General features: G+C 53.8%; 1 protein-coding gene across 8 annotated transcripts in view; it reads right to left on the minus strand.

Annotated features, from left to right (window-relative positions):
• TRAM2 (translocation associated membrane protein 2) overlaps positions 1-23506 on the minus strand; it is a 68334-nt gene that overhangs the window by 5491 nt on the left and 39337 nt on the right. For all 8 annotated transcript variants that reach the window (XM_027959148.3, XM_060403722.1, XM_060403721.1 and 5 more), the window contains 8 exons: positions 11457-11566; positions 10918-11034; positions 5471-5529; positions 4249-4333; positions 3611-3681; positions 1954-2058; positions 1599-1742; positions 715-878 (listed from right to left, as the gene is read on the minus strand). In XM_027959148.3, coding sequence (XP_027814949.1) covers positions 715-878; positions 1599-1742; positions 1954-2058; positions 3611-3681; positions 4249-4333; positions 5471-5529; positions 10918-11034; positions 11457-11566 — 855 coding nt within the window. The remainder of the gene's footprint in view (positions 1-714; positions 879-1598; positions 1743-1953; positions 2059-3610; positions 3682-4248; positions 4334-5470; positions 5530-10917; positions 11035-11456; positions 11567-23506) is intronic.

Consider the following 23506-nt stretch of genomic DNA (forward strand, 5'->3'; position numbering starts at 1 on the left):
GCAGGGACAAGGCTGTACCCTCTTGCCTGATGCTCCCTCTGCCCGAAAAAACTCCGCTTTTCTTGTCAGCAACACCCTAGTCTCCCTGCTCAGAGTCAGAGGCTCATTTGGCTGCGGCCTCGCCCCATACCCACCCCTGCCCCCAGCGGGGCCCGACTCCTAGCCACACCCAGCCGCACACGTGTCTGAAACACACACAAGCCCTGCCAAGCAGGCCACACCTGGAGAAAGGCCGGTGACTCAGAAGACAGAGCCTGGCGCAGACAGGCCCCCAGGCTGCACGGAGAGCATGGGGCTGGCAGCGCCCCAGGACCTGGCAGGGGCCAGAGGAGAAGGGGGTGTCCCCCATCCGCCAGCCCCTAGTGCTGTCACCTCGGGTCACCCCTGAAGAGAGAGGCAGAGCCGGCATCCTGGGAGACAGCCAGGCCGAGATGCAGAGCAAGGGGGCAGGCGAGGACACGAGGGCAGGCGGAAGGGCAGCCTGAAGGCATGCTTCCTGCCAGAGCTCCCCACCCCACCGCCACCCTGCCCTCGGTGGCCACAAGGGCCCCTGCCTCACCTGCCTGCCCCCGCCCCCTGACAAGCCATCCGGACCCAGCCACGTGCCAGTCAGGCCCCGGCAGGAGCCAAAGAGCTCCCTTTGGGGAGGAGGAGCAGCAGGTCTGGTCCAGGGTGCTGGGGGAGCCCACCTACCCCATGCAGATCCACACTCACCTGACTCCCTCTTGATGAGCCTGGCTGCCAGCCTGGGGGCAGCGGGCACCCTGCGCTTGGCGCTCTGCTCACTCCAATACTCGCGCCAGTGCCGCAGCTGCGAGTGGATGAAGCGCCACATGAGCCAGGCCTGGGCGGCACACACCAGCAGCAGCACGCACAGCCTGCGGGGAGAAGGGCCGGGTGGGCTTGGGCGGAGGCACAGCCAGGACCCCGCAGCGCTCGGCCTGCCAGCCCTCTGGGAAGAACGTAGCCAGTGCCGGGCTCAGCTCCAGGCGCGTGGCGGGGGAGGGGGGTGTGCCGGCTGGGAGGAGATGACAGATGTGATTCCAGCTCCTGTCACAACTCCCCGTGCCTGCCTGGGATCTGCCTCCCAGAACACAGCACATATAAGCTCCATATCATCGGGGGGTGATGGTTCAAGTGAATACAGGTACGATACAGCAGAAATCATTCTAGAAGAGCGAATTCTCACCCGGCAAGCAACCCAGACAAATCTCTGATCCCCCCCCCCCAGATCCCAGGGGTCATGAGGACCGTGGCCTCCTCGCTGCCCTCCTGGCCGCTTGGGAGAACACGCTGTGAAGAGCCCACGAGGGGTCATGACGGACAAATGAGAGGCTGTTTGCAAGCCCAGCACCCACCGTGAGGCGTGGGCCGGTGGGGGACTCTTGACACTGGGACCTGGCCTGCAGACTGACGGTCTAGGGCCAGGCAGGAGAGATGGCTGTGACGGAAGCAGGGGGGTGGCATCTCTTCTCCCCTCCTGGCCGGATGTCTGAGATTCCCCCCTAAACATCAACGTGTGGGAGATCTGGGGGTCTGTCCCCTCCTGACCTCCAGCTGAAGTTGGGCTCAGTTCACAAGGCTCTTGGCCAGCTCACCTGCAGAGTAACGTGTTGAAGTTCCCTTTCTCGGGGTCAAAGGCCTGGTTTTCCACGCGAGCGAGGCCGAAGCCGATGGCCAGCACGGCAAGGGTGAGGATGAAGAGGCGGGTGACTCCAAATACGGCCGCCCAGGCGCTGAATCTGCCCGCAGGGAGGTGCAGAAGGTGTGTCAGCCGTTGGGGCCCAAATGGGAAGAGGGTTCAAGGGTGGTCGGGGAGGGTGCTTGATAACTGAGGTGTCCAAAATAAGATGCTCCAGGAAAAAAATAACCCCAGGGCTCCACCTAACCTCAGGGCCCTCCCGCCCCACCCCACCCCGCCCCGCCCCGCCGCCTCGGCCCAGCATCACTCACAGCTTCTCGTTGTTCTCATCCGCGAAGTGGCAGAGCCGGGCCGCGTGGAAGAGGAACTCGGTGGAGTACTGCAGCAGGAGCAGGACGAGGCCCAGGCGGCTCAGGCTGTGGAGACACAGGCGAGCCTCATGGTCCCCACGAGACACCCACCGCCCTGGGGCCCTGCCTCACCCCTCGATTCAGCTCTGCTCCTTCCAGTCTCTCCCCACACCGAGCCTGGCCTTTCACCTGCTGGGCCCGCTGCCCCCACCTGCTCCCCTCGTGGACCTGGCTGACTTCACAGCACCCGTCACTCTGCGTTCATCACCTGGCCCAGGGTGGGGCCAAGCACAGAAAAGGTGTTCACGGCGAGTAGCTGAGCTGTGGGCGTGCAAAAATACGGGGGAGCTGGTGGGAGGGAGACCCACTGCCCGATTTGTCATCCAAGTCTTTACGGCTAAGAGGCGCACGAAGAAGCAAAACTCAACACAACATAAGAACACGTGTGAGTGAACCGGCCTCTTAAACCACGAGTTCTCTGGATCCTAAGAATGGTCGAGAGCATGACTGAGGCTGGCCAGCGGGATCGTGCCCTTGGCCGTCGCAAGCCTCACTTCCCAACCCCGCTCCCACCTCAGGGCCCTGCTCCTGCACAGCACCCCACCAAGGTTTCCACCTGCCTGACTCTGCCACTCGCCCCCCACCAAGTCCCCCCTTCAGAGAGCTCTTCCCACCACAAAGGGGCCACCTCCTCACCCTGCCCACCACGGGAAACTCTTTCCTGACAGACACTCCTTCCCTTCCTTCGAGCAGTCCTGCCTGTGCACCCTCAGCCCGTCCTCGCCTCACTGCTGGGTGACCGCGGGCTGGCTTGCTCAGACCTGCCCTGCACGCAGCACCAAGAGCAGAACAGGCCCCACACGGCCTGTGCCCTTCAGAGGCCTGTCCAGGCACGGACGCTGCTCCCAGCCTCCAGACAGGAGAGCGGACCTGGCTCTGGATCGCCCTGTTTGGTCATTCTTACAGGAGGCCGTAGTGCAGACCCAGGAGACCCCAGGGCCAGGACCCCCGGGGCACCTGAGAAGGTTACCCAGCGCATTGCTTTCCTGTCCCGCTAAAAAACCCAGCCCGAGAAAACTTCAAACTAGAAGACACATCCTGCCCAGCGGTGATTCTCTTCACTACAGACACACTCGGGGTGACGGCCACACTTCTGACCTCGGGACAGCCAAGCAGTGCCTACTCTATGCTTCACTGCGGACCAAAGGGAAGTCCAGGGCCACGAGCTCTGGCAGCGCCCCCACCTGGACGCGTGGGGCGGGAGCCCCGCTCAGGCTGCCGGCAACCTGCAACGCCCTGGGTCGGCAGCTGTTTGCCTCAGACCCCTCCCAGCTCTGTCTCGGGTTGAGGCGGTCACTCCTCTGGGTTCCCGTGGCAGGTGGTCCTCGTGGTAGCACAGTGTTCATCCCACTTATCTTTGTAGTTCTCTCTCCTACTCGTCGGAGAAAAAATCCGGTAAACGTAAAGGAACCATCCACTGTCCATCTATGTAGTCCCAGGTGTCAGCATGGTGCTTGGCACACAGTGTCTGATCAGTGCCTCCTGATTAAATGGTGGTGTGGAGAGGGGCACAAACATAGAAGGGCGGGGAGACTGGCCCGCTCTGGGTCCCACTCACTTTAAGAGGTATGCGCCTGCTATGTGGACCAAATAGAGGCAGATGTACTGGAGCTGCCGCGGGATCTCCTCCTGCAAAAGAGACACAGACGGCACACATGCTGACTCCCCAACCTGAGACGCAGGAGCAGGGGAAGAAGGCGCAGGCAGAGCTGCAGAGCAGGCAGGAGGGGCGCAGAACGATGCTGCTCCAACACAGGCAGACTGGGGTGCCCCCAGAGACCCGTGCACCAGGCTGTACGAAGTCCAAAGGTAATGCGATGGTCAGAGGGCGGGACTGGGTTCAAACAGAAGAGACAGGGACTGGGGAGCAGGGCTTTTGGAAATAAGTCAGAGGGAATTAAAAAAAAAAAAAAATCTCTGTGGAAAAGGCAAAGACTTCTCCATCAGCTCCCCTGAAGATGAGTCAGGTTTCCCCCATAGTTGCACGTCCTCCAGGGAAGGAAGAGGCTGAACTGGCAGCTCCTCACTCCCTCCCCGCTCCAACAATCCTGGAGGACATCAGGGAGACTCTGACAGGCGCCGGCTCAGCATCTCACTCAATACACCCCCATCTCCACCATGAGTGGGCGGCCAGAGGGAGGAACAGCAGGAGGGTGGGGGGACAAGGGGTGTCAGAGAGGGGCGGCGAGTACTCACCTTCCGTACCTTCTGGAAGTAGAGCTCGGGAAGTGCGTGCAGCCAGTAAGCCAGCTGGCACAGGTAGAAGAACTTCACCTGGAAGCTGGAGACAAGGGGGCCAGTCACCCAGAGGGACGGAGAAGCCCCTGCCAGGGTGGGCGGGGGCAGGCAGGGTGAGGAGCTGGGCTGGGCAGGGGCGGGTAAGGGAGAGCTGGGCTGCGGGGAGGGGGGCGGGCAGCTGGCACGCACTACTAGACCCCTGGGCCGGGACACTGCTCCACATGCGGAGGGACACAGGGAGCCCGTGAAAAGATACAAGAAGGATGAAAAGAGCAGGGGATGGGGATCTTCAGCCCAGAAGAGGAAAGGCTGAGGAGGGGCCTGATTCCAGAGCCCTGTCAGGGAGGAGGCAGTGGGCAGTGGGTACATGCCAAGGAAGGCAGGGGTCTCAGCCGCAGAGGATGGATCTAACTCCGCTAAGTCTTCAGGGCTGCTGTTCTAAGGGTCTTAGGAGAGGCTGAGTTATTTCAGGAGCATGCGGGCCCAGCTTTGCCCTCCTGGTATCCCACTGGAACAGGAGTGGGGAGGGTGCTGCGTCCGATGGAGCTCAGATAGACGCAGGTGTGGATGTGAGCAGGTGCCAGGAGGCGCAGCCCACGGGGCTCCAGGCAGTAGCTCTGCTTCCCCCTCCCTCCCGGCAGTTTAGGAACCCGCTGCAGACCCAACGCTTATGCCCCCTACCCTTGAAATTCACATTTGAAATCCTAACCCCGCAGTGACAGGGTACCAGGACGTGGGGCCTCTGGGAGGTGATGAGGGCACGGGGTGGACCCTCCCGAGTGGGATTAGGGCCCTGGTGATAAAGGCCCTTGTCCACTTCTACATGTGAAGAAGATGCCATCTGTGAAGCTGGAAGCGGCCTCAGCAGACACTAGGTCTGCCAGCCTCCAGAACTGCAAGGAAGGACTGTCTGGGGTTTGTAAGCCCTCTGGACCCCCGCCGTCTGCAGTGCTCCCTGATGGCAGCCGGGCGGAGACCCTGCACCCGAGCTCCTGCAAGAAGTACCCGCGAGCGCTGAGGGAGGCAGCAGCTCCCAGACCGGCCTCCACGACACTGGCCCCAGAAGGCTTGGGGGGCGTCCGGTCTTCATGCCCACTGGCCCATGTTCTGGCCAGTCTGGGGCGAGAAGCTGGCACACCCAGCCCGCTCCTCCCTGGGGACAGAACGTGACAATACTCACGGGAGGTACACATGTGGGTAGTCTTCCCAGAGGCTCCTCGGGTTTGTTAAGTATCCTTCCTGTCATGGGCGGGAAGAGACCGCGTTTAGAGACGTGACTGTGAGGCCAGCTGGGACCCGGGGCAGGCCCGGGGGTCAGGGGTCAGAGACACACCTAGTCCCCAGATGACAGAATGAGGCGGCAACGGGAAACTGAACACGGAGGCCCTCTGGCCCTTGGCCGGTCTCTTTATCATAAAAAGGAGTTATGAGGCAGGGGAACAGCCCTGCTCTGGGGTCTGACTGACTGAAGACCAGAGTCTGACTGTGGGTCTGATCCTGACTGGCCGCATCCTCCGAGCAAGTGTGTCTCCCTGAACTTCAGCTGGCTTGTCTGTAAAATGAGGATAAAAATACCCTCCCAGAGTTATTGTTAGAAATAAATGTGACAGTTTATGTTTATGTGACAGTGTCGAGTATTATGCCTGGCATGCAGGCACTCAGGAAATGCTTGCAGGGTGAATAAGCAGATCAACTCCAGAATCACCGTCCACTGGAGAAACAAAAAGCCTCCTCTGGTTTTTCACAACGCCATGGGTAAAAACAACGGCAGGAGCCCACAGGCCTCCCCAACGGTGTCCTGTGTGACACTCATCGCACAGTGCAGCCCCTGTCCTGGCGCCAGGACACCACGGGCCTTCTCTTCCGGCCGTTTTTTTTTTTTCCTGGTTCTTTTCTAGCCCTTCTTTGCATCTAGCCCAGGGCCTCTTAGAGTAAGGGGAGGCAACCTGAACACCTTCCGATCAGAAGACACCTGGGCATGCTGCATGAAATCTAACAAGTGTTCTTTCGGATGCAAAGCTGAGCTCACAATAAGAAAGGCAAAACCCCTAGGGCCCAGGAGGGCAGAGCAGGGGGCTGAGGCTGTGGGACCAGGGCACATGTACCCACATGGGGACAGGAAGACCCTCAAACGGCTACCACTCCAGAGGAAGGGGAGACTAGGAAGGATCTGACAAAGAACAGAGGGAGAAGAGGTCAATGTCTGCTCACCCTCGGCTCAGTATGGAAACAAAAAAATATGACCTCCGGAACGTCTGTAACCGCAGATTCACTTTCACGTGGGTTTGGAGCGCACATGGACATCACCTCTGTGTCCAGGAGTCCCCACCTAAGAACTCAGCATTGGCGGTATTGCAGGCCAGTGAGACCTCCGGGACATACTCTTGTCCAAGGACATACAGGGTTCTGACACGCAAAGCCTTGCTAAAGATGACTTTATTATCCAGGATCACAAAACATACAAGGAAACAACCCACCAAGAGTGAGGAGGCCAACGGGACGCTCAAAGAGGACAGAGGTGATGGCAGCCTGACCTCATTTTAGAGAGGGGCAAGGAAGGAGCCCCGGAAACGAGGCAGCTTCTCAGCTTCTCAACCGAAATCCGAGCTGCATCCCCAGCCTCCTGGTCCCGGCACCCCAGGCCTGGTTGCCCGATCCGTCAGAAAGAAACCGAGCTAGTGGCTTGGATGAGGAGGCCGAGAGTTTCAGATGTTCCCACCAGGACCAAGGATCTGCTGTGCTGGGGAGAGGAGGCCCAGTGGCTCACAGGGGAACCTCCAGGTGGCTACAGAAGCCTCAGCCTTATTTCCACGGGAGGGCCAGTCTACCCCCACTGAGGACATTTCAGGTATGGCCCATGGCCCCAAACCCACGACCAGGGCTTTATTAACACAGCTTCCCAACTGATTGGGCGCCCTCAGGCACAGGCCCAGGGCAGCCATGGTCTCCCCCCAAACCCTCCCGGCCTCATTCCATCTTCCTCCTCACAGCCCAGCAGAAGTGGGAGGCTCCAGGGCGAGCTGGGTGAAGACAGGACTTTCCTGCATTGAGGCCACCCCTCGCTGCCACCCACACGCCAGCTGCATCAGACACCAACCCTGGGCACAGAGGTTCACAGCCTTCCACCCTCCCTTCCAGGAAACCAGAGCAGGCAGGACGTTCCTCCCTGGAAGAAGCACCAGTGTACTTAAGGAGGAAAATGGTACTTCGAGGACTGAGGTGGGTGAATTTCAGCCAAAAAACAGGGCTGGCCAAGAAAAGCAGCACTGACGGAAATTTAAAGCCCAGAGAATCCTGGGATACTAAACAGGGACCGTCCCGGCTTGGCCCTTCATTTAGGAGACAAGGAAGTCAGAACTGTGAAGCAGCCGACGGCAGAGAGAAGCCCCACAACAATGCTGCCTGCCTGTGCAGGGCAGGAGGGAGGCGCACGGGGCAGCCGGAGGAAGAATGACTCACTGCTCTGAGAACAGTCTTTTCTAGACCTCGGGCCAGGCAGCGGCCCAGGGAGGCCCAGGCCAGGACCCTCGGAGCTCAGCACATAGAGTGTGGGCTCGCCACCCCCAGATCTTGCTGCTGGGCATGCTGTCTGGGGGCCTTTTGGGTCCTCTGTTTCTTCCTGGTTCTACAAATCAACTAGGCAGCAAGGAGGCCCGCTGAGCCTCCACACTCCCTCCCCTCCCCCACAGCCAGAAAGCACCAACAGAAGAGGAGAATCCAGTCCTGATACAGCCAGCTGCTCCCTGGACCCACCGGTCCTTCAGGAACACCACTGTGGAGGTTCCGCTCCAGGCAGGCTGTCTGTCAGGAGGCGGCAGCCCTGGTCTGCACACCTGCCCCGAAGGTGCTCCAGGGCAAGGCTCCCGCTGAGCGCCCAGCTGCAGGCCCACACTAGGAAGGGAGGTGTCCCTGGGAAGCCAGGCAGGGGGGCCAGGCGCCCACCCAGCCTGATTTCCGCAGCACAGTTCTGTTTCTTTGCCCTGAACGATGAACAGCAGTTGGGCTAGATTAAAGGTAGGAGGTTGACATTCTTATTAAATGATCAGTTGGCCCATCCACAACCCCATCACCCTGCCTACATCAATGCAGAGAGAAATCTGAATCCAGTGCCAAGATAAAACTGGTTATTTTGTGGGGGAGGGATTTAGGATCAATTTTTACTCTCTTTTTATAACCTTTCATGTATGGCTCATGTTTAAAAAAAAAAAGATCTCTGAATTCATAAAAACAAGTGATTGATTACTTTAAAAACTGCTGAAAGCTGGAACAAGAAGATACATTTGCACTTTATTCCTTCTCACAACTGTATTGAGAGAGCACTCTGTACATGCTGGAAACACACTGAGAACTGAACTTGGGGGCCAGCTGTGAGCACAATTCTGGGAGCAGTGCGAGGCAGGAGCAGGCCACAGAGAACACCCGTTAACAAGCAAACACCAGAGTAGAGGGCAGAGTGAAGCAGATACAAGAGGACGGGCGTTCTCTGTGGAGGTGACATTTAGGTGGAGAGCTGGAAGGCATGGGATGTCAGGGGATAGAGCACTGCCTGTGAAGCCCAGGAGGCAGGAAGGCCAGGAGAGTCAGAACGGCGGGGCCTGGGGTGAGTGAGAAGAGATGGATAAGGCCAGCCCAGAGCTCAGGAAAAAGCACAGTTTCCCTACAAGTTGGACAGCAGCTTTGAAAGCAGAGGGTGCATGACTTGGATTACATTCTATGAAGACCTGTCTGGCTGGGCAGAAAATGGATAGGGGTGGGTGGATGGACACAGGAGTGGAAACAGCCTCCTTCTACAAGTGGTCCAGCAAGGATGATGGTGGCCTAGATTACAGATCAGGGCTGCCCAGCTGTGGCACTAGTGAAGCCCAGGGCCAGACTGGTCTTTGCTGTGGAAACTCTCCTGTGCACTGCAGGACACTCAGCTCATCGCTGGCCTTGACTCACGAGATGCCAGGAGTATATTGTCAAGTGTCCCCTGGAGAGACCCACCGGCCTGGGGGCAGAGATGCAGGCAGAAAGCAGGGGACAGGCCCTCCACGTTCTGGTGGAGGCAGGGGGCCTGCTGATGAACTGGCTGGAGAGTGAAAGAGAAGAATTGAGAAAAGGTTCATCATAACAGAAACATATGATTTTAAAAACCTAGCTGTTTTTACTCCTTTTACATGAGGACCCTCTCTTCTTCAGTCACTTTCCCTTGGAATGGCGTGGAGGGAGCACGTGAAGGCCGAGAGCCACATGGGGGATAAGGACCGGGGTCACTGAAACTTTCCAGGGTGTCTATCTCCAGCTGGAGACGCTGAGTGGAGGCCTGGCTGTCACCACAGAAAAAGCCTGTTAGGAGTGAACGCAGGAAAGCGCTCCAGACTAACAAGCCTCGCTTCCAAGCCTTGACAGGCCCCAGAGAAGCAGGGACTTGGCGTGGAGCCTTGCACACTCTGGAGGGGGTGGGAAATCCCCTGGGTGAGTAGCTGGGTCACAGTTCGGGTGGACGGTGGGGTGAGACTGAAAGGGCAACAGTGATTCAGAGACGAGGCGAGAGCAGTGAGGTATCTGAAAGACCCCAGGGTTGCTCTGCCTCAAGGGAGCTCCGGGTCTCCAGAGGCCAGGGGACCCAAACAGCCAGCAGCAGGGAGAGATCTGAGCCCAGCGGTGTGTACACTTCCTGGGGCCGCATCTGCGCTGCACAATAGCAGGGGGCGCTACTCGCACAGACCACACCGAAAGTCCGCCCCAGGGCCTGCTCTGCAGCATAGAGGGGCCCTGGGTTTCGAATCCCTAGTGTTCAGTGGTAACAGAAATACAGGCAACATGCTGAAGGACATGCTGAGTCCTGCTTTGAGAACATGGGCCCAGGGTTCAGACCAGGGACAGAGGGGTCCCGAGGATGGGAGAGTGGGCCACTGTCGCTAAGGAAGAGGAAGGGGGTGAGGGGTCAGGGGAAGCAGGGAAAGAAGCTCCTAAAAGATCACAAAGTTGCAGAATTTTCCAAGCCCCTGGCCTGGATTTCTCACAGGACGATTCTAGCTCATGAGGAAGACACCTGGTTACAGACAGGAGGTGCTCCAGGCTGTGATTGGGGAATTAAAAACTTCCTAGCACGACCGGCTTGTTAGAGGGAACCTCAAAGGACTGTCCACATTCTGCTGTACAAAGAAATTTTGCTGTATCAAAGGTTGCTTAAGAGTCGTATTGTGCAAAGAGGGAAGGCAGGTCAGCTGCCTGCTCCTCCAGGCATTTGATGGGGGCGGTGCTAACCCTCGGGGGCCTGATGTGCACACAGCAGGGCTGGCCATGCCCTGGGAGGCCAACGTGGTGAATCAGAAGCAGAGCCTCAAGTCCTGTCCGCTGCAGAACCACATGACTGCAGGACCAGAAACCTGAGCTTGGATTCCTTCAATCCATGACCCAGGTGCCAAGGTGAATATAAACCTCAGCTCAAGGGACAGCACGGTGCGGGGGCCCTGGGAGGGGACACGGAGCTGTGGAGCTGTACACTGTCATCACGGTGACATCTTTTGGATCAGATGATGCTCCCCAGCTTCACACAGCTCCTAAACCGCTGATCCCTCTTCCACCACGATACCACGGCTGCCCGGGCCCCAGCCGTCAGCAGTCACGAGGACCACTCACCGTCACCACCACGTAGAAGCACCAGATCACCGAGCTGAGATGAAAGACGACCAGCTGCCCAGATTCATTGAACTTGCTGTGCTTGACTTTGGAGAGATGAAGCCGTTTGCTGATTTTCTAAAGAAGAGAGAGGGACCGGCGTGTTAATATGTAAGTGTATGGATAACGGGCAGGTTTCAAACATCTCTGCTCTCCCCACAAAGGGGCTGAAGCTATTTCGTGTGAGTGCTGCAGTTGAGTTGAAGGCAAGCACTCTGAACAAGCGGCGAGGTGCATGTCTTTAGCCGAGATGTAAAGGCAACGTCCCCGACCCGTGCCGGGTGAGCCCCGATGACGCCGTGTCAACACACTTCAGGCAGCTCCCTCCCGTGAATAAACACCGCTACTAGGAGGCGGGGAGGGGGACCACAGTGTGGTGTGGAAGGTCAGCCCCCCAGGGCCAGCCGGAGCCTGCGAAAGGGGACGGAGGCCTCTGAGCTGCGGCCGCTCCCCCGCGCGTCCTCTCAGCCTCCCACTCCGAGCCCAGGCCCGGCACTCACGTCTAGTATGTACTCCTGCACCACGGCGTGCAGGATGACGGCGATGAAGATGTAGAACAGGACAGTGACCAGGTCTTTCGGGCCGTAGCGGTAGTGCACCGTCTCGCCGTCTGCGGAGGCAAAAGAGCCCCGTCAGCAGCCCTGCAACCCACAGCTGAAGGGACACTGGAGCGGAACGTGCCATCAAGGGCTTCCCTTTGGCTGTGACGCCAGCCTGAGAAGAAAGAGTTTACTCCAGAGAACCCACCCGCCCTCTGGACTTGGGCCCCGGGAGCACCAGTGGGGAGGGGTAAGGAGAAGCCAGCCCATGGCATGCCCTGATTTGGGCAGGAGGGCTTGGTGGCTGCAGCTAGGGGTTGGAGACAACCAGCTTCCATCTTTCCCTGGCTGTGTGACTACAGAAAAAGTGACCAACCTCTCTGAGCCATAATCGCCTCCTCTGTAAAAACGGGACTGCAGATTATAGATTTCATTGATAAAGCACAGGGTGGGGTTCAGAGTGCAGGCTCAGAAACCTGAGCTCATATCAAAACTGTCATTTATCTCCTCCCTCTTTTTGCTTTTTGGCCACACTGCGCGGCTTGCAGGATCTCAGTTCCTGACCCCAGGCGATGGCAGCGAAAGTCCGGAGTCCTAACCTCTAGGCCACCAGGAAACCCACTCCTCCCTCTTGACAAAAAAAAAAATCTCAAGTATAGGCGACTTATAACATTGTTTTGGTTTTAGGTACACAGCAAAGTGATTCCGTTATATGTAGTTTTTTTCAGATTATGTTCCAGTATTGGTTATCACAGACACTGAATACGGTTCCCTGTGCTATATGTAATTCCCTGTTGCTTGTCTATTTTATATATAGTAGCGTGCATCTGTTAATCCTATCTGTCAATCCTAACTTATCCCTCCCCCTACCTTCCCCTTTGGTAACTATAAGCTTGTTTTCCATGTCTGCCTGTCTCTGTTTTGTGAATAGATTTATTCACATTATTCTTTTAGATTCCACATATGAGTGACATCATATAATACTGGTCATTGTCTGACTTACTTTCACTTAGTATGGTCATCTCTAGGTCCATTCATGTTGCTACAAACTGCATTATTTCATTCTTTTTATGGCTGAGTAATATTCCACTGTATATATATAAAACATCTTTATCCAGGGGGAAAAAAAAAAGAGGAAAACTATAATTCGAAAAGATACAAGCACCTTAGTGTTCACAGCAGCACTATTTTACAAAAGCCAAAACGTGGAAGCAAACCTAAGTGTCTTTCGACAGACGAATGGATAAAGAGAATGTCATTTCTTCCCAATGTAGCTCTGGGGCACCTCTATGTGTGACCTTTCTGGGCCTCAGAGTCCTCATCTATAAAATGAGGACAATGGAATTCTTGTACTATAGGATTTTTGTGAGAATTAGGTGACTTCAAAAATGCAAAGTGCTTACTTAGAATAGTACCTGCTGTATAGGAAGTACCGTACAAGTGTCTGCTATTATTTTTGTTCTTGTTTTGGTTACATGCAAGATGTACACTAAAGTTGTTAAAAATAGTATCTGGTAGTGGTAAATGAGATGCAATTCCAGATATCTTAAGTCTTGCAAAGCTCTGCTAGTGCAACCGCTCCCTCCACGGACAGAGGAGGCTCCTGCCTTCCGTCCAGCTGGCAGACCTGCAGGAGCTCAGGTCCCAGGCCTGGAGCCCTGGTGCTCCGTGGCCCGCCCTCCCCCAGGCAGACACACTGGCCACCTCTCCAGCTGTGCTGCCTTTGCGCTGAGTCACACACACATGAGTCATCTCTCTCTGCTGGGATGCGTTTACCAGAAGGTAGGCCAGGGTGAGTGAGTTTCAGGGTGGCCACAGAGCCAAGCAGAGCCGACTGGGTCACTCTGGGAGCCAACCCATGACCCTCCACCCTGGACAGGAAGAATGCAGTGGTGGGTGGTGGAGGGGGTGGGGAGTGGGCTGGGGAGGGCGCAGGAAGACATGAACTTTGAGATCAGGCCAGCTTTCCTTCGTCCTCTCCCTCCTTGCTTCCACAAACACCCTACTCTGTGAGAGCCACTGGGCTGACTGCTGAAACACGGAGACCAAAGATACTGCCTCAGCTTCGGAGAGCACAGACCAGCCAGGAGACTGACAAATAAGTGTAGAAAGACCTACAGACAGGCAGGCAGCCGCGCGGCAGCAAGAGGTAAACACAGCCACACAGGGAGCCAGGGCAGGTGAGGGAGCCTCCAGCTGGGGCGGGGGAGGCGGGGTAGCCTGTCAGGATAAATGTGATGATATAGAAGCTCGTGAACAACAGGGGTAGGCAGGTGGGGGCCGGCGGGGGGTTGAGGGGAAGGGGGCGGTGGAGCATCCTGGGCAGAGGAGCATCTGCTAAGGATGCAGGGAACGAGGACACACTGCTGAGGGCGGCCAGGGCACCACATAAAAGGGTGTGGACATGATCCTGAAGGCAACGTGGAAACATCGAAGAATTCAAACTCAGCAGGAAAATGCAGAAACTGGGTTTCAGACAGTCTACTCTGGCAGCAGTGCTGCATAAGCATTGGGCCTGGAGGCAGATGCCAGTGAGACAGGTAAGGAACCAGGGGGACAGGAAGTCCAGTGGAAGAGGAAACAGGGAGGGAGGAGGGCCGTCGGTAGCTGAGACCTGTCAGTCAAGGTGACTGACAGGGGCAGGGGCTGAGACACGGGAAGAGAGCTGGGACCCAGGGAGGGGAGCTGGGACCCAGGACGGGAGAAGCACAGGAGGAAGGGAAGAGGCGGGCCTGTGGGTCAGCCTATGCTTCTGCCCTTCCATTTGCAAGGCCGGCATCACCGTTTCCCAGCCTTCGTAATGGAGGATCAACGGAGACTAACTAGTTGGCAGCATATTTTGAAACTATAAAATAATACATGCAAAGTTTCACCATCAAGACCAGCCTTATTAGGCAAAACGGCACTCAACCAAAACAAGCATGGCCCCAAAGTAGTCGAATAACACATGTCAAGGGCTTCCCTGGTGGTCCAGTGGTTAAGAATCCACCTTGCAGTTCCGGGGACACCGGTTCGATCACTGGTTGGGGAGGATCCCACATGTCGCAGAACAACTAAGCCCGTGAGCCACAACTACTGAGCCAGTGTTCTAGAGCCTTCGAGTGGCAACTGCCAAGCCCTCAGGCCGCAACGAAGGGTAACCCCCGACTGCCGCAACTAGAGAAAGCCCGCACAGCAACGGAAACCCAGCGCAGCCGAAATAAATAAATCTTAAAAAAAAAAGTCAACACTTTGGATTATCCATCTTAAAGCCTCTTCAAATTACTTCCATTCATCACCCCATTCACTATGCTTCCAAAGAGATGTGACCAGAGCCTCAAATCCTTCTTGAAACAAGAAGGGATGCGTGGACTAACATACTTTTACTCCTTTGCTGATAAGAGCTCCATGCGTATTTGCTCACCCACCAATAAACCACAGGCAGGGCTCCATGCTGGACACTGGGGCACGGCAGGGAATGAGGTGGGCACGGCCCTGCCCTCTTGCAGCTTAGCAGCTACACACCAAATTCTCTATACCCCAAACCAGAGGCCGACAACGACGACAGAAACAAAACAAAAAAACACAATTAGACTGAAAATTGGGCAAAGACTTGGAGCAACAAAGGACCTAGAGATGATCAAACTAAGTGAAGCCAGTCAGACAGAGAAAGACAAACACCACGTGATATCACTTACAAGTGGAATCCAAAACAGACACAAATGAACTTATCTATAAAACAGAAACAGACTCACAGACACAGAGAACTTATGCTTACCAAAGGGAAGAGAGGTGGGGGGGAGGGGGTGCGCAGAGAATGCAGGAGTTTGGATTAGCAGATACAAACCACTATACACCAACTAGATAGACAAGGCCCTGCTGTATAGCTCAGGGAACTATATTTAATATCCTGTAATAAATCATAATGGAAAATAATTTTTTTTTTAATGGGCAAAGGAATAGACATTCCTCCAAAGAGGACACACAAATGGTCAACCGGTATATGGAGAGACCCTCAACATCACTATCATTAGGGAAATGCAAATCAAAACCACCATAAGGTACCACCTCAAATCCATTAGAATGGCCACAATTTAGGAAAAAAAGAATAAGCGTTGGTGAGGGTGTGGATGAATTAGAACCATATTTGTGCGCTGTTTTGAGAATGTAAAATGGCGTAGTCACTATCAGAAACTGTACGATGATTCCTTGGAAAATTAAAAATAGAACTACCAGATGATCCAGCAATTCCACTTCTGGATACAGAAGAAAAAGAACCGGAAGCAGGATCTTGATGGAGTATCTATAAATCCCACATTCACAACACACATCACAAGAACCAAAGGTAGAAACAACCCATGTGCCTATCCACAGATGAATGGAAGGACAAACTCTATGGTCCACACATAACACCGACCGTGAACACTATCCAGCCTTAAAAAAGGAAGGAGAACCTGTCACATGCTACACAGAACCTTGAGGGCATCATGCTAAGTGAAATCAGTCACTAGAAGATAAATATTGCATGATTTCATTACCAGAGGGTCCCAGAGGAGAAAAATTCAGAGAGACAGCAAGAATGGTGGTTGCCAGGGACTGGGGCGGGGGAGGGATGGGGAACCGCTGTTTCAAGGGTGCAGTTTCAGTCTTGCAGGATGAAGCGTTCTGGAGGTTGCACCACCAGTGTCAGTGTGCTTAACACTACTGAACTGGACACTCAGAAACGGGTGAGACTGTACATCTCATGATAGGCGTATTTCATGACAGGGAAAAAAAAAAAAAAAATCAGTGGCCAGGTATGATGAGTGCTAATGACGTGGGCAGGAAATGACGAGGGCAAGGCCCTGGGGAGGAGGCGTCGCTCAGGTGTGCCGGTCAGAGGTCTGGGTAGAGGTGACCAGGGAAGATCCTGGTGGGCAGAGGACTGGGCGACCTGGAGAGCAGGGTGAGCAGGCCATGGCACACCCCACCCCCCACCCCTGGCAAGCACCCAAAGGCAAGGGAAGGTTCTGGAGCGCTGAGCCACAGACACCTTCTGTAAAGATCACGCTTCCTGTCAGATGGAAGGGCTAAGCGGGCCGGAATAGGGCCAGCAGAGCGGTCAGGAGGTGCCCACAGGAGGCCAGGGTGGGGTGCAGGGGTGCCCTCCACTGGGAGGGTGGCAGCGTGATGTCTGAGAAGACAAATTCCGAGAGATGTGGGCAATGGACTCACAAGGACCAGCTGGTGGGCTGGTTGTGGGGAACGGTTCTCAAGTTCCCTCTGGAATCTGTCTTCTGGTAGCGCCCACAGTTTCAGAATGCGTCAACATGCTGTCTTGTTTGGTCCTTGTCCCCATCCATGGGGAGGCAGAGTGGATGAACCAGCAGGCCTCACAGGGTTAAGGGACAGGGCCATTTCTCAGGTCTCCCAGGGTCCCACAGCCCAGCCCGGCCCCCAAAGCCACCTCGGGTCAACAGGACCCCCTTCATGACCCTCGCCCTGACCCCACACCCTGACTGGCGAGAAGCTGATCCTTGGACTTCTTTCTCCTACCACAGAGCAAGGAGCATCACACAAACACTCACGAGCTGTGCTCTGATTCACGCACAGCATCTCCACTGCTCTCCCCTTATCTGCTACCCTCCTGCCCTTAATCAGAGCAGGAAAGGGGACTGGTTTGGCCCCTTCTGCTCACCATGGAGCTATGGAGGTCGGAAACCTGTGTTTTTCAGGAGGTTATAAACAAATGGATTTTTTTTTTTTAATGTTTGGTTGCTAACAAATTCTTAAAAAATCCTCTCTCCCCCCATGTTAGAGTTCTGACCCTTTAAGCAGCACCCCCACTTTGTATGAGCTCTCAGAAAAGAATGGCAGCAGTCTGGCAGTGAGCTACTGTGATTTTTTTAAAATTAAAGTTTAGGTCTTTTTTTTTTTTAACTTTTTATTTTGTATTGGGGTATAGCCATTAGGTCCCTTTTTAAAAGAAAAGAAAAAAAAAAAAACCTTTCTTGGCTTTACTGCGTGGCATGTGGGACCTTACTTCCCCGACCAGGGAACTAACCCACACTTCTTACACTGGAAGTGCAGAGTCTTAGCCACTGGGCCACCAGGGAAGTTTCTGAGCTGCTGTGATTTTTAAGAATACGTTTTGGCACATCTGAGCTCTTAGACCAGAGAGGTGATTCCAACCCAGAGTCACAGCAAACGCCCGCAGAGACCAGGCGGGAAACGCAATGAGCAAAGTGGTCCAGGCGTCTTCAGGTAAGTCCTTTCAACCCAGGGTCTGCTTCACTAGCAGTCTTCACGACCACAGAGCTCCCCACTGTTTCTCCCCAGCTGTAGGGCCCTCCCGGTCTGTCTGTCACATTTCCGCTTTCAGAGAGAAACAAGTTTAAGAAAAGAGTGACACCCCTTTTAACCTTGCTAGAAGTAAAACAATTCAGACTGGGACACGCAGTGGCTGCCAGGCAGTCTCGGCGTTGGGGGCACATTAGAGAGGAGTGGTGACCGTGGTGAAGTGCAGAGCATCTGCCCCGAGGGGGTGAAGGAAGGAGGGGGAAGGCCACTGGAGGGGTGCGGCCCCGTATTTCAAAAGCAGAGAGAGAGAGATTCCCTACATGAAATCATCTGATTTTAAAATGCTGGTGACTAATTCCAAAATTGTAAAAACACTTTATAGGCCAATTACCAAACTGGCCAAAGAAAATAGGCATATAAGCCAGCTCTGACCACAGGCCACTGATTTACAATCCCTAGCCCAGATGCCTCCTGACACCTCCCAACGCCCATATTCCAAGTCCTCTTCCTGCGCACCACGATGGAGAAGGTCAGTATATCCCCAGGAGGGGTTAACCTCGCCCTGGAAGAAGCACCTTCAGTAATGACCCTCCCTCTATGAGTGACTCATCCTGTCTCCTGTCAAAAGTGGCACTCGCTTTATCTCTGATGACAGTTTAAAAGTGAAGGCTAGGGAAGCCTGGTGTGCTGCCGCCCACGGGGTCACAAGGAGCTGGACACGACTTAGCGACTGGACAACAACAGTTTAAAAAGAGAATCAACGTGATCAGTAAGAGCCCGGCTGTCCCGACAACCTCGGGTGGAGCCAGCCCTTTCGGGAGCACCCTCTCACCTCCTGCTTTGTTTGCTTCCTGTGACTAACAGGCATTTTCCCGTTTTCCCTGGTGTCACCTGGAAGCGGCTTCTCCCGCCTGCCTCCACAAATCCCATCTTGTCTGGACACAGCTGTGCAGTGTCTGACCTCCTCCCAGGGACCTGAGCTGGCCAGTGGCCAGCTATGGCTGATGCCCCATCTGCTCTTTACATCCGCTTAAAGTCCAGGCACTGCCAGCGAGGGTTCTGCCTTTGTCCCGAAACCTGGTGCTTCAAAGAACACCACTGTACAACCTGGATGCCTCTTTTGCTCCGAGCTTCCTTCCTCACCCTTGCAAACCTGGATTTATGAGTTACTTTCTGTTGGTTTCTGTGCTTGTGGGCAACTGTTTCCTCATTATTCTGAATCTTCTTCACAATAAATAAATCCAGAACTCTGACATGACACCAAAAGCAAAATCAAGACACAAATGATGTCTGAGGGGAAACTATTTATAATTCGGATTAGAAACAAAGGTTGATCTTCCAATGTATGAAGAGCTCCTAGAACCTGAGAATGAAAAGGTAACAAACCCAACAGAAGAATGGGCAAAGGATTTGAACAGACAATTCACAGAGGAAAACAACACAGATGGCCCTTTTACATTTAAAAGGATGCTCAACTTCACTGAGAAGAGAAACAAACTACAGACACAATGAGATACCATCCCACCCCTGTCAGACTGGCATAAATCCAAAGCTGGTCGCTCACTCTTACTGAAGCTATGGGAAACCAGGCTCTCACCCAGCGGTGGGATGCGAAATGGACCACCTCTTTGGAAAGGCGATTTGAAAATTTCCACTGAGATTACAAACCATCGGCCTTTGGATATGGCAATTCCACTTCTGGGGATCTGTCGTATAGCCGTATCTGCCATGTTCAAAATAACTCCTGCAAAAGGTGGTGCACAGCAGCATGGTTTTTAACAGCACCCTTACGAAAACAACCCAAGTAGTTTTCATCTCCGGGTGCCTGGGTTACAACGTCTTATAACACACAGTTGTAACGAGGTACCACAATACCTCCCCAGGGAACCCAGGGGAGCACGCTGCTGCATGTCCACCCCAAGGCCAGTGAATCAGAAACTTGGACATGGCCCAGGAATCCATGCTTAATGTCACCAGGGGATCCCAACACATTGTCTATATAGACAATGGGGCCAGTTTAAAAAAATCAGGGAGAAATGAAGGGCGAGAACAGGACAAACTAATCAGAAAACATGAGGGCAGACAGCGGTTGCTTTGGGAGGGGGCGCTCACAGGAGGGGTCTGAGGAAGCTAGGAGGGCTGCCTCCTGCCCTGGGGGATGGGTGCATGGCACACACGGGTGCGAAAACTCATCCCACTGTGCCCCTAAGTGTCTGCATGCTTTACTGTTGTTCAAACCACCCAGTCTGTGGTACTTCATCATGGCAGCCTTAGCAAACTTAATACACACACACTCTCTCTCTCCCAGGCTGTTCAGAGAATGAAAGAATCTTCAAAGTCACCATTTTAACTGCAGACTGCACGATTTGTCGCAATATATTTTTCTCCAGTTTCACTGGATGTAGGAAGACAAGGATATTTTTATGATACAAAAATGTAGCAAAAAATGAGAGACTCCTTAAAGAGAACCTGTAAATAAAAGTGTCCAGCCTCTGCGGAGTTTTCCTGGTGAACCGTTTCTTTCTATAAGGCTGTATGGTTCTGCCTGAGGCCTTCAAGAAAGAAATACCACAGGCACACACTCAGCCTCACTGTGGTTCACAAGTCGGAGGCCTGGGCAGAAATTGTGCGGTCCTTGAAGAGCGCCTACCGAGGGGACAAGGTGAACGGAGGGCCATAAAGAAAAAGCAACTCAAGATCATACACCGAAAAAATGTCTAAAATCTCAGCCTTGTTTTTAACTTGGATAAAAATATCAGGTTCACTGTTTAAGGACAAAAATTACTTCAGTAAGAACTAAGCAAGCAAGAAAAAAAAAAACAATCCTGGCTAGATAGGAGAAGAAAAGATTTGCTCAGGAGAAATGGGCGTGTGGGGGAGGGGAGGCAGCTATTCAAAGATGCTGCCGGCTTGGAGGCTTCAGGCTGGTTAACAATTAGCCACAGCAACTCAGCGGCCCCTGCTTAAACCTCAGGAGCTCCACGTGGCATAAACTCTCCGGGCTGAAACAGGGGGACTGGATAAAAATCAAGTCTAGGCAGGAAAGGGACACACTTCTGAGGGGCTGTTACCTAGGGCTGACCAATGACTGTGCGTCCACTTTTCTGCACAACTGTTACACTTAAATAATAAGTGCTATGATCTGAATGCTGGTGTCTCCCCTAGAGTTCACGGTGGACTCCCAACTCCCAAAGATGATGGTATTAGTGGGTGGAGCCTCTGGGAGGTGTTTAAACCCTGAGGGTGCAGCCCTCATGAATGGAATTAGTGCCCTTATGAAAGAGGCTCCAGAGTGCTCCCCTGCCCCTCCCACCACGTGGGGACACAGCAGGAGGCCTGTGACCTTCGAGAGGGGCCTCACTCAACCAGGCTGCACCCAGATCTCACACTCCACCCTCCAGGACTCGGAGAAGTAAATTTCTGTTGGTTATAAGCCACCTGGTCTGTATTTTGTTACAGCAGCCTGAACAGACTAAGAAAGGTTAATAAGTTAACAACAAAAACAGATTATACCCAGGGCTGGCTATAAACTCCCATGCTTCTTCAGATGCCAACCAATATGGTGAGGGCAGTGAAGACTTGGGTTTATCTTCATTTTCTCTAATTCATACAGACAGGACCTCAGGGCAAAAAGGCATCTTGGCAGCTGTTTGGCCAGGGGGACCAGGATGGAGCCAGCTCTCTGCCGGCCTTGGTGGGCCCCCTGGAGCCACGCCCACCGCCCCATTCGCATTAGGGGTGTGACAGCCCAGCACCCCCTCTGTCCTTACTGGTGTGTCCTTCGGAACTTCCATCATCTCTCTTCCTTGTTGTAAAAGGACAAGGCCAGACTCTGCGAGTCTCAAGTCTCCTGCAGCTGGACAGACCACAGGTCCTGGTTGGGCAGCTTCCGCCTGTAGTCAAGTCAGGTTTCCACTTCCAGAGTCACTGTCGCCCACCTGTCTCTTCCCTCTTAGTCTCCCACAAGCTCATCTTACAAACAGGGGCTCTGTTTGGTATGTGCCGCCAATCTCCTAAGTACGTGATACAAGCACAGGGCTAACTCCTACCGGCTAGCAAGGGAACAAAACACACTCTTGAGCCCTGGACAAAGGCTTTCAGCTGAATAAGGCTTTAAAACCATCTGTCTGAGGTTGTTTTGATGGGGCCGTGTGTCTCGCCCTGGGAGGGCTGTGAGAACAAGGGCCACACTATGGTGCGGGGGAGGGACCCTGGGGGGTCCCTGGGCTTTTCATCTCCAGCTGTTAAATGCTACGTGGCAGCTGGTGGTGATAAAGCCACTGGGACCAACAGGGAATGGTCCTTGTCCTCCTTCCTCACTGTGAAACCAGCCCTTCTCCAGAACAGGCCCTGCACACCCAGCCTTCTCTCTCCAGATGCCAGGAACACCTAGGTGCCCTTGCCTCCTGCAGTGGCAGCCCCAGCTCAAAACCAAATCCACCCAACAATAGTAACCCCCAGCTCAAAACCAAATCCACCCAACAATAGTAACCCCCCGCTCAAAACCAAATCCACCCAACAATAGTAACCCCCCGCTCAAAACCAAATCCACCCAACAATAGTAACCCCCCACCTCCACGCCTCAGACTAAAAACAGTTCTAGAAAAGCCAAAATTGGATGAGAACAGAAAGATGCAAATGAGTTCCTGGATTTAGGGGGTTTCCCTCCCTGAACTTGGGGGCTGGGAGCACAGGGTTCTCTGAAAGCCTACTTAGCGGGTTCCACCCAGAGCACGGGGAGCAGCACTTTAGACACCTGGGGGTCTCGTTACCACGAGGGATCCAGGGCGGGGCCTGGAGTCTGTGTTTCTAACCAATTCCCAGATGGTGCAGGTCTGTGACAATCTGGGGAGTGAGTGCCCCTGGATCCCTGTCTTCAGGAGGTGCTGGGTGGAGACAGTGACCATCACCCTCAACTTGACAGACAGGGATGGGGACCCTGACACCACCTGGTTTGCCCAGAACAGCTCAGCAAACTCTTGGAACAACTCAAAAGAAGCTGGTACATTTCAGCCTGTGTGGGGTCCCCTGTTCTACATCAGAAGGGGGTCAGGAAGCCACGAGTTCTTTGCTGACCTTTTATAGTCTATATACTTCTGGCCGTAATACCAGATACTGTAGGGTATTTGAATCAGAAAGACTCTGTCTGATGGTTAAGACCAGAAACATGACATTTTATTCCTTGCCAGAGCTGGGTGTATGGTTGCAGATAAAATACATGATGGTCAGTTAAACTTGAATTCCAGATAAACAAAGACTACTTTTCTAGTATAATTATGCCCCATATATTCTTTGAGATATACTTACACTGGAATTTAAAAAAAAAAAAAAAAAAGGACTGTTTCTCTGAAATGCCAATTTAACAGATAGTCCTGGTTTTTTTTTTTTTTTGCAAAGTCTGGCAACCCTAACAGGTGGGAATGATGTGCCAAGAACATTTCCTGCTTCATCACTGTTGACCTTAAAGAAAACCCCAGGGACACTGACACTGTCCCAGGATGTACAATTTCTGACTGTAAGGACTGTGCCATCTTCTCTTCTAGTTCATTTCTCGGAATGGAGCTTAATCTTCTTAGCTAGCTTAATATAATATGACAGAGTCATGCATTTTTTAGCCAGCATTATGAGTTGAATCGAACAAAACTCCTGTGAAGTCCAAACTGCCAGCACCTCAGAACGTGAGCTCATTTGGAGTCAGAGTTATTGCAGATGTAAATAGTTGAGACGGGACCACGATGGAGTAGAATGTGTTC

This window comes from Ovis aries, chromosome 20 (genome assembly GCF_016772045.2).
Source record: "Ovis aries strain OAR_USU_Benz2616 breed Rambouillet chromosome 20, ARS-UI_Ramb_v3.0, whole genome shotgun sequence".
NCBI lineage: Eukaryota > Metazoa > Chordata > Mammalia > Artiodactyla > Bovidae > Ovis > Ovis aries.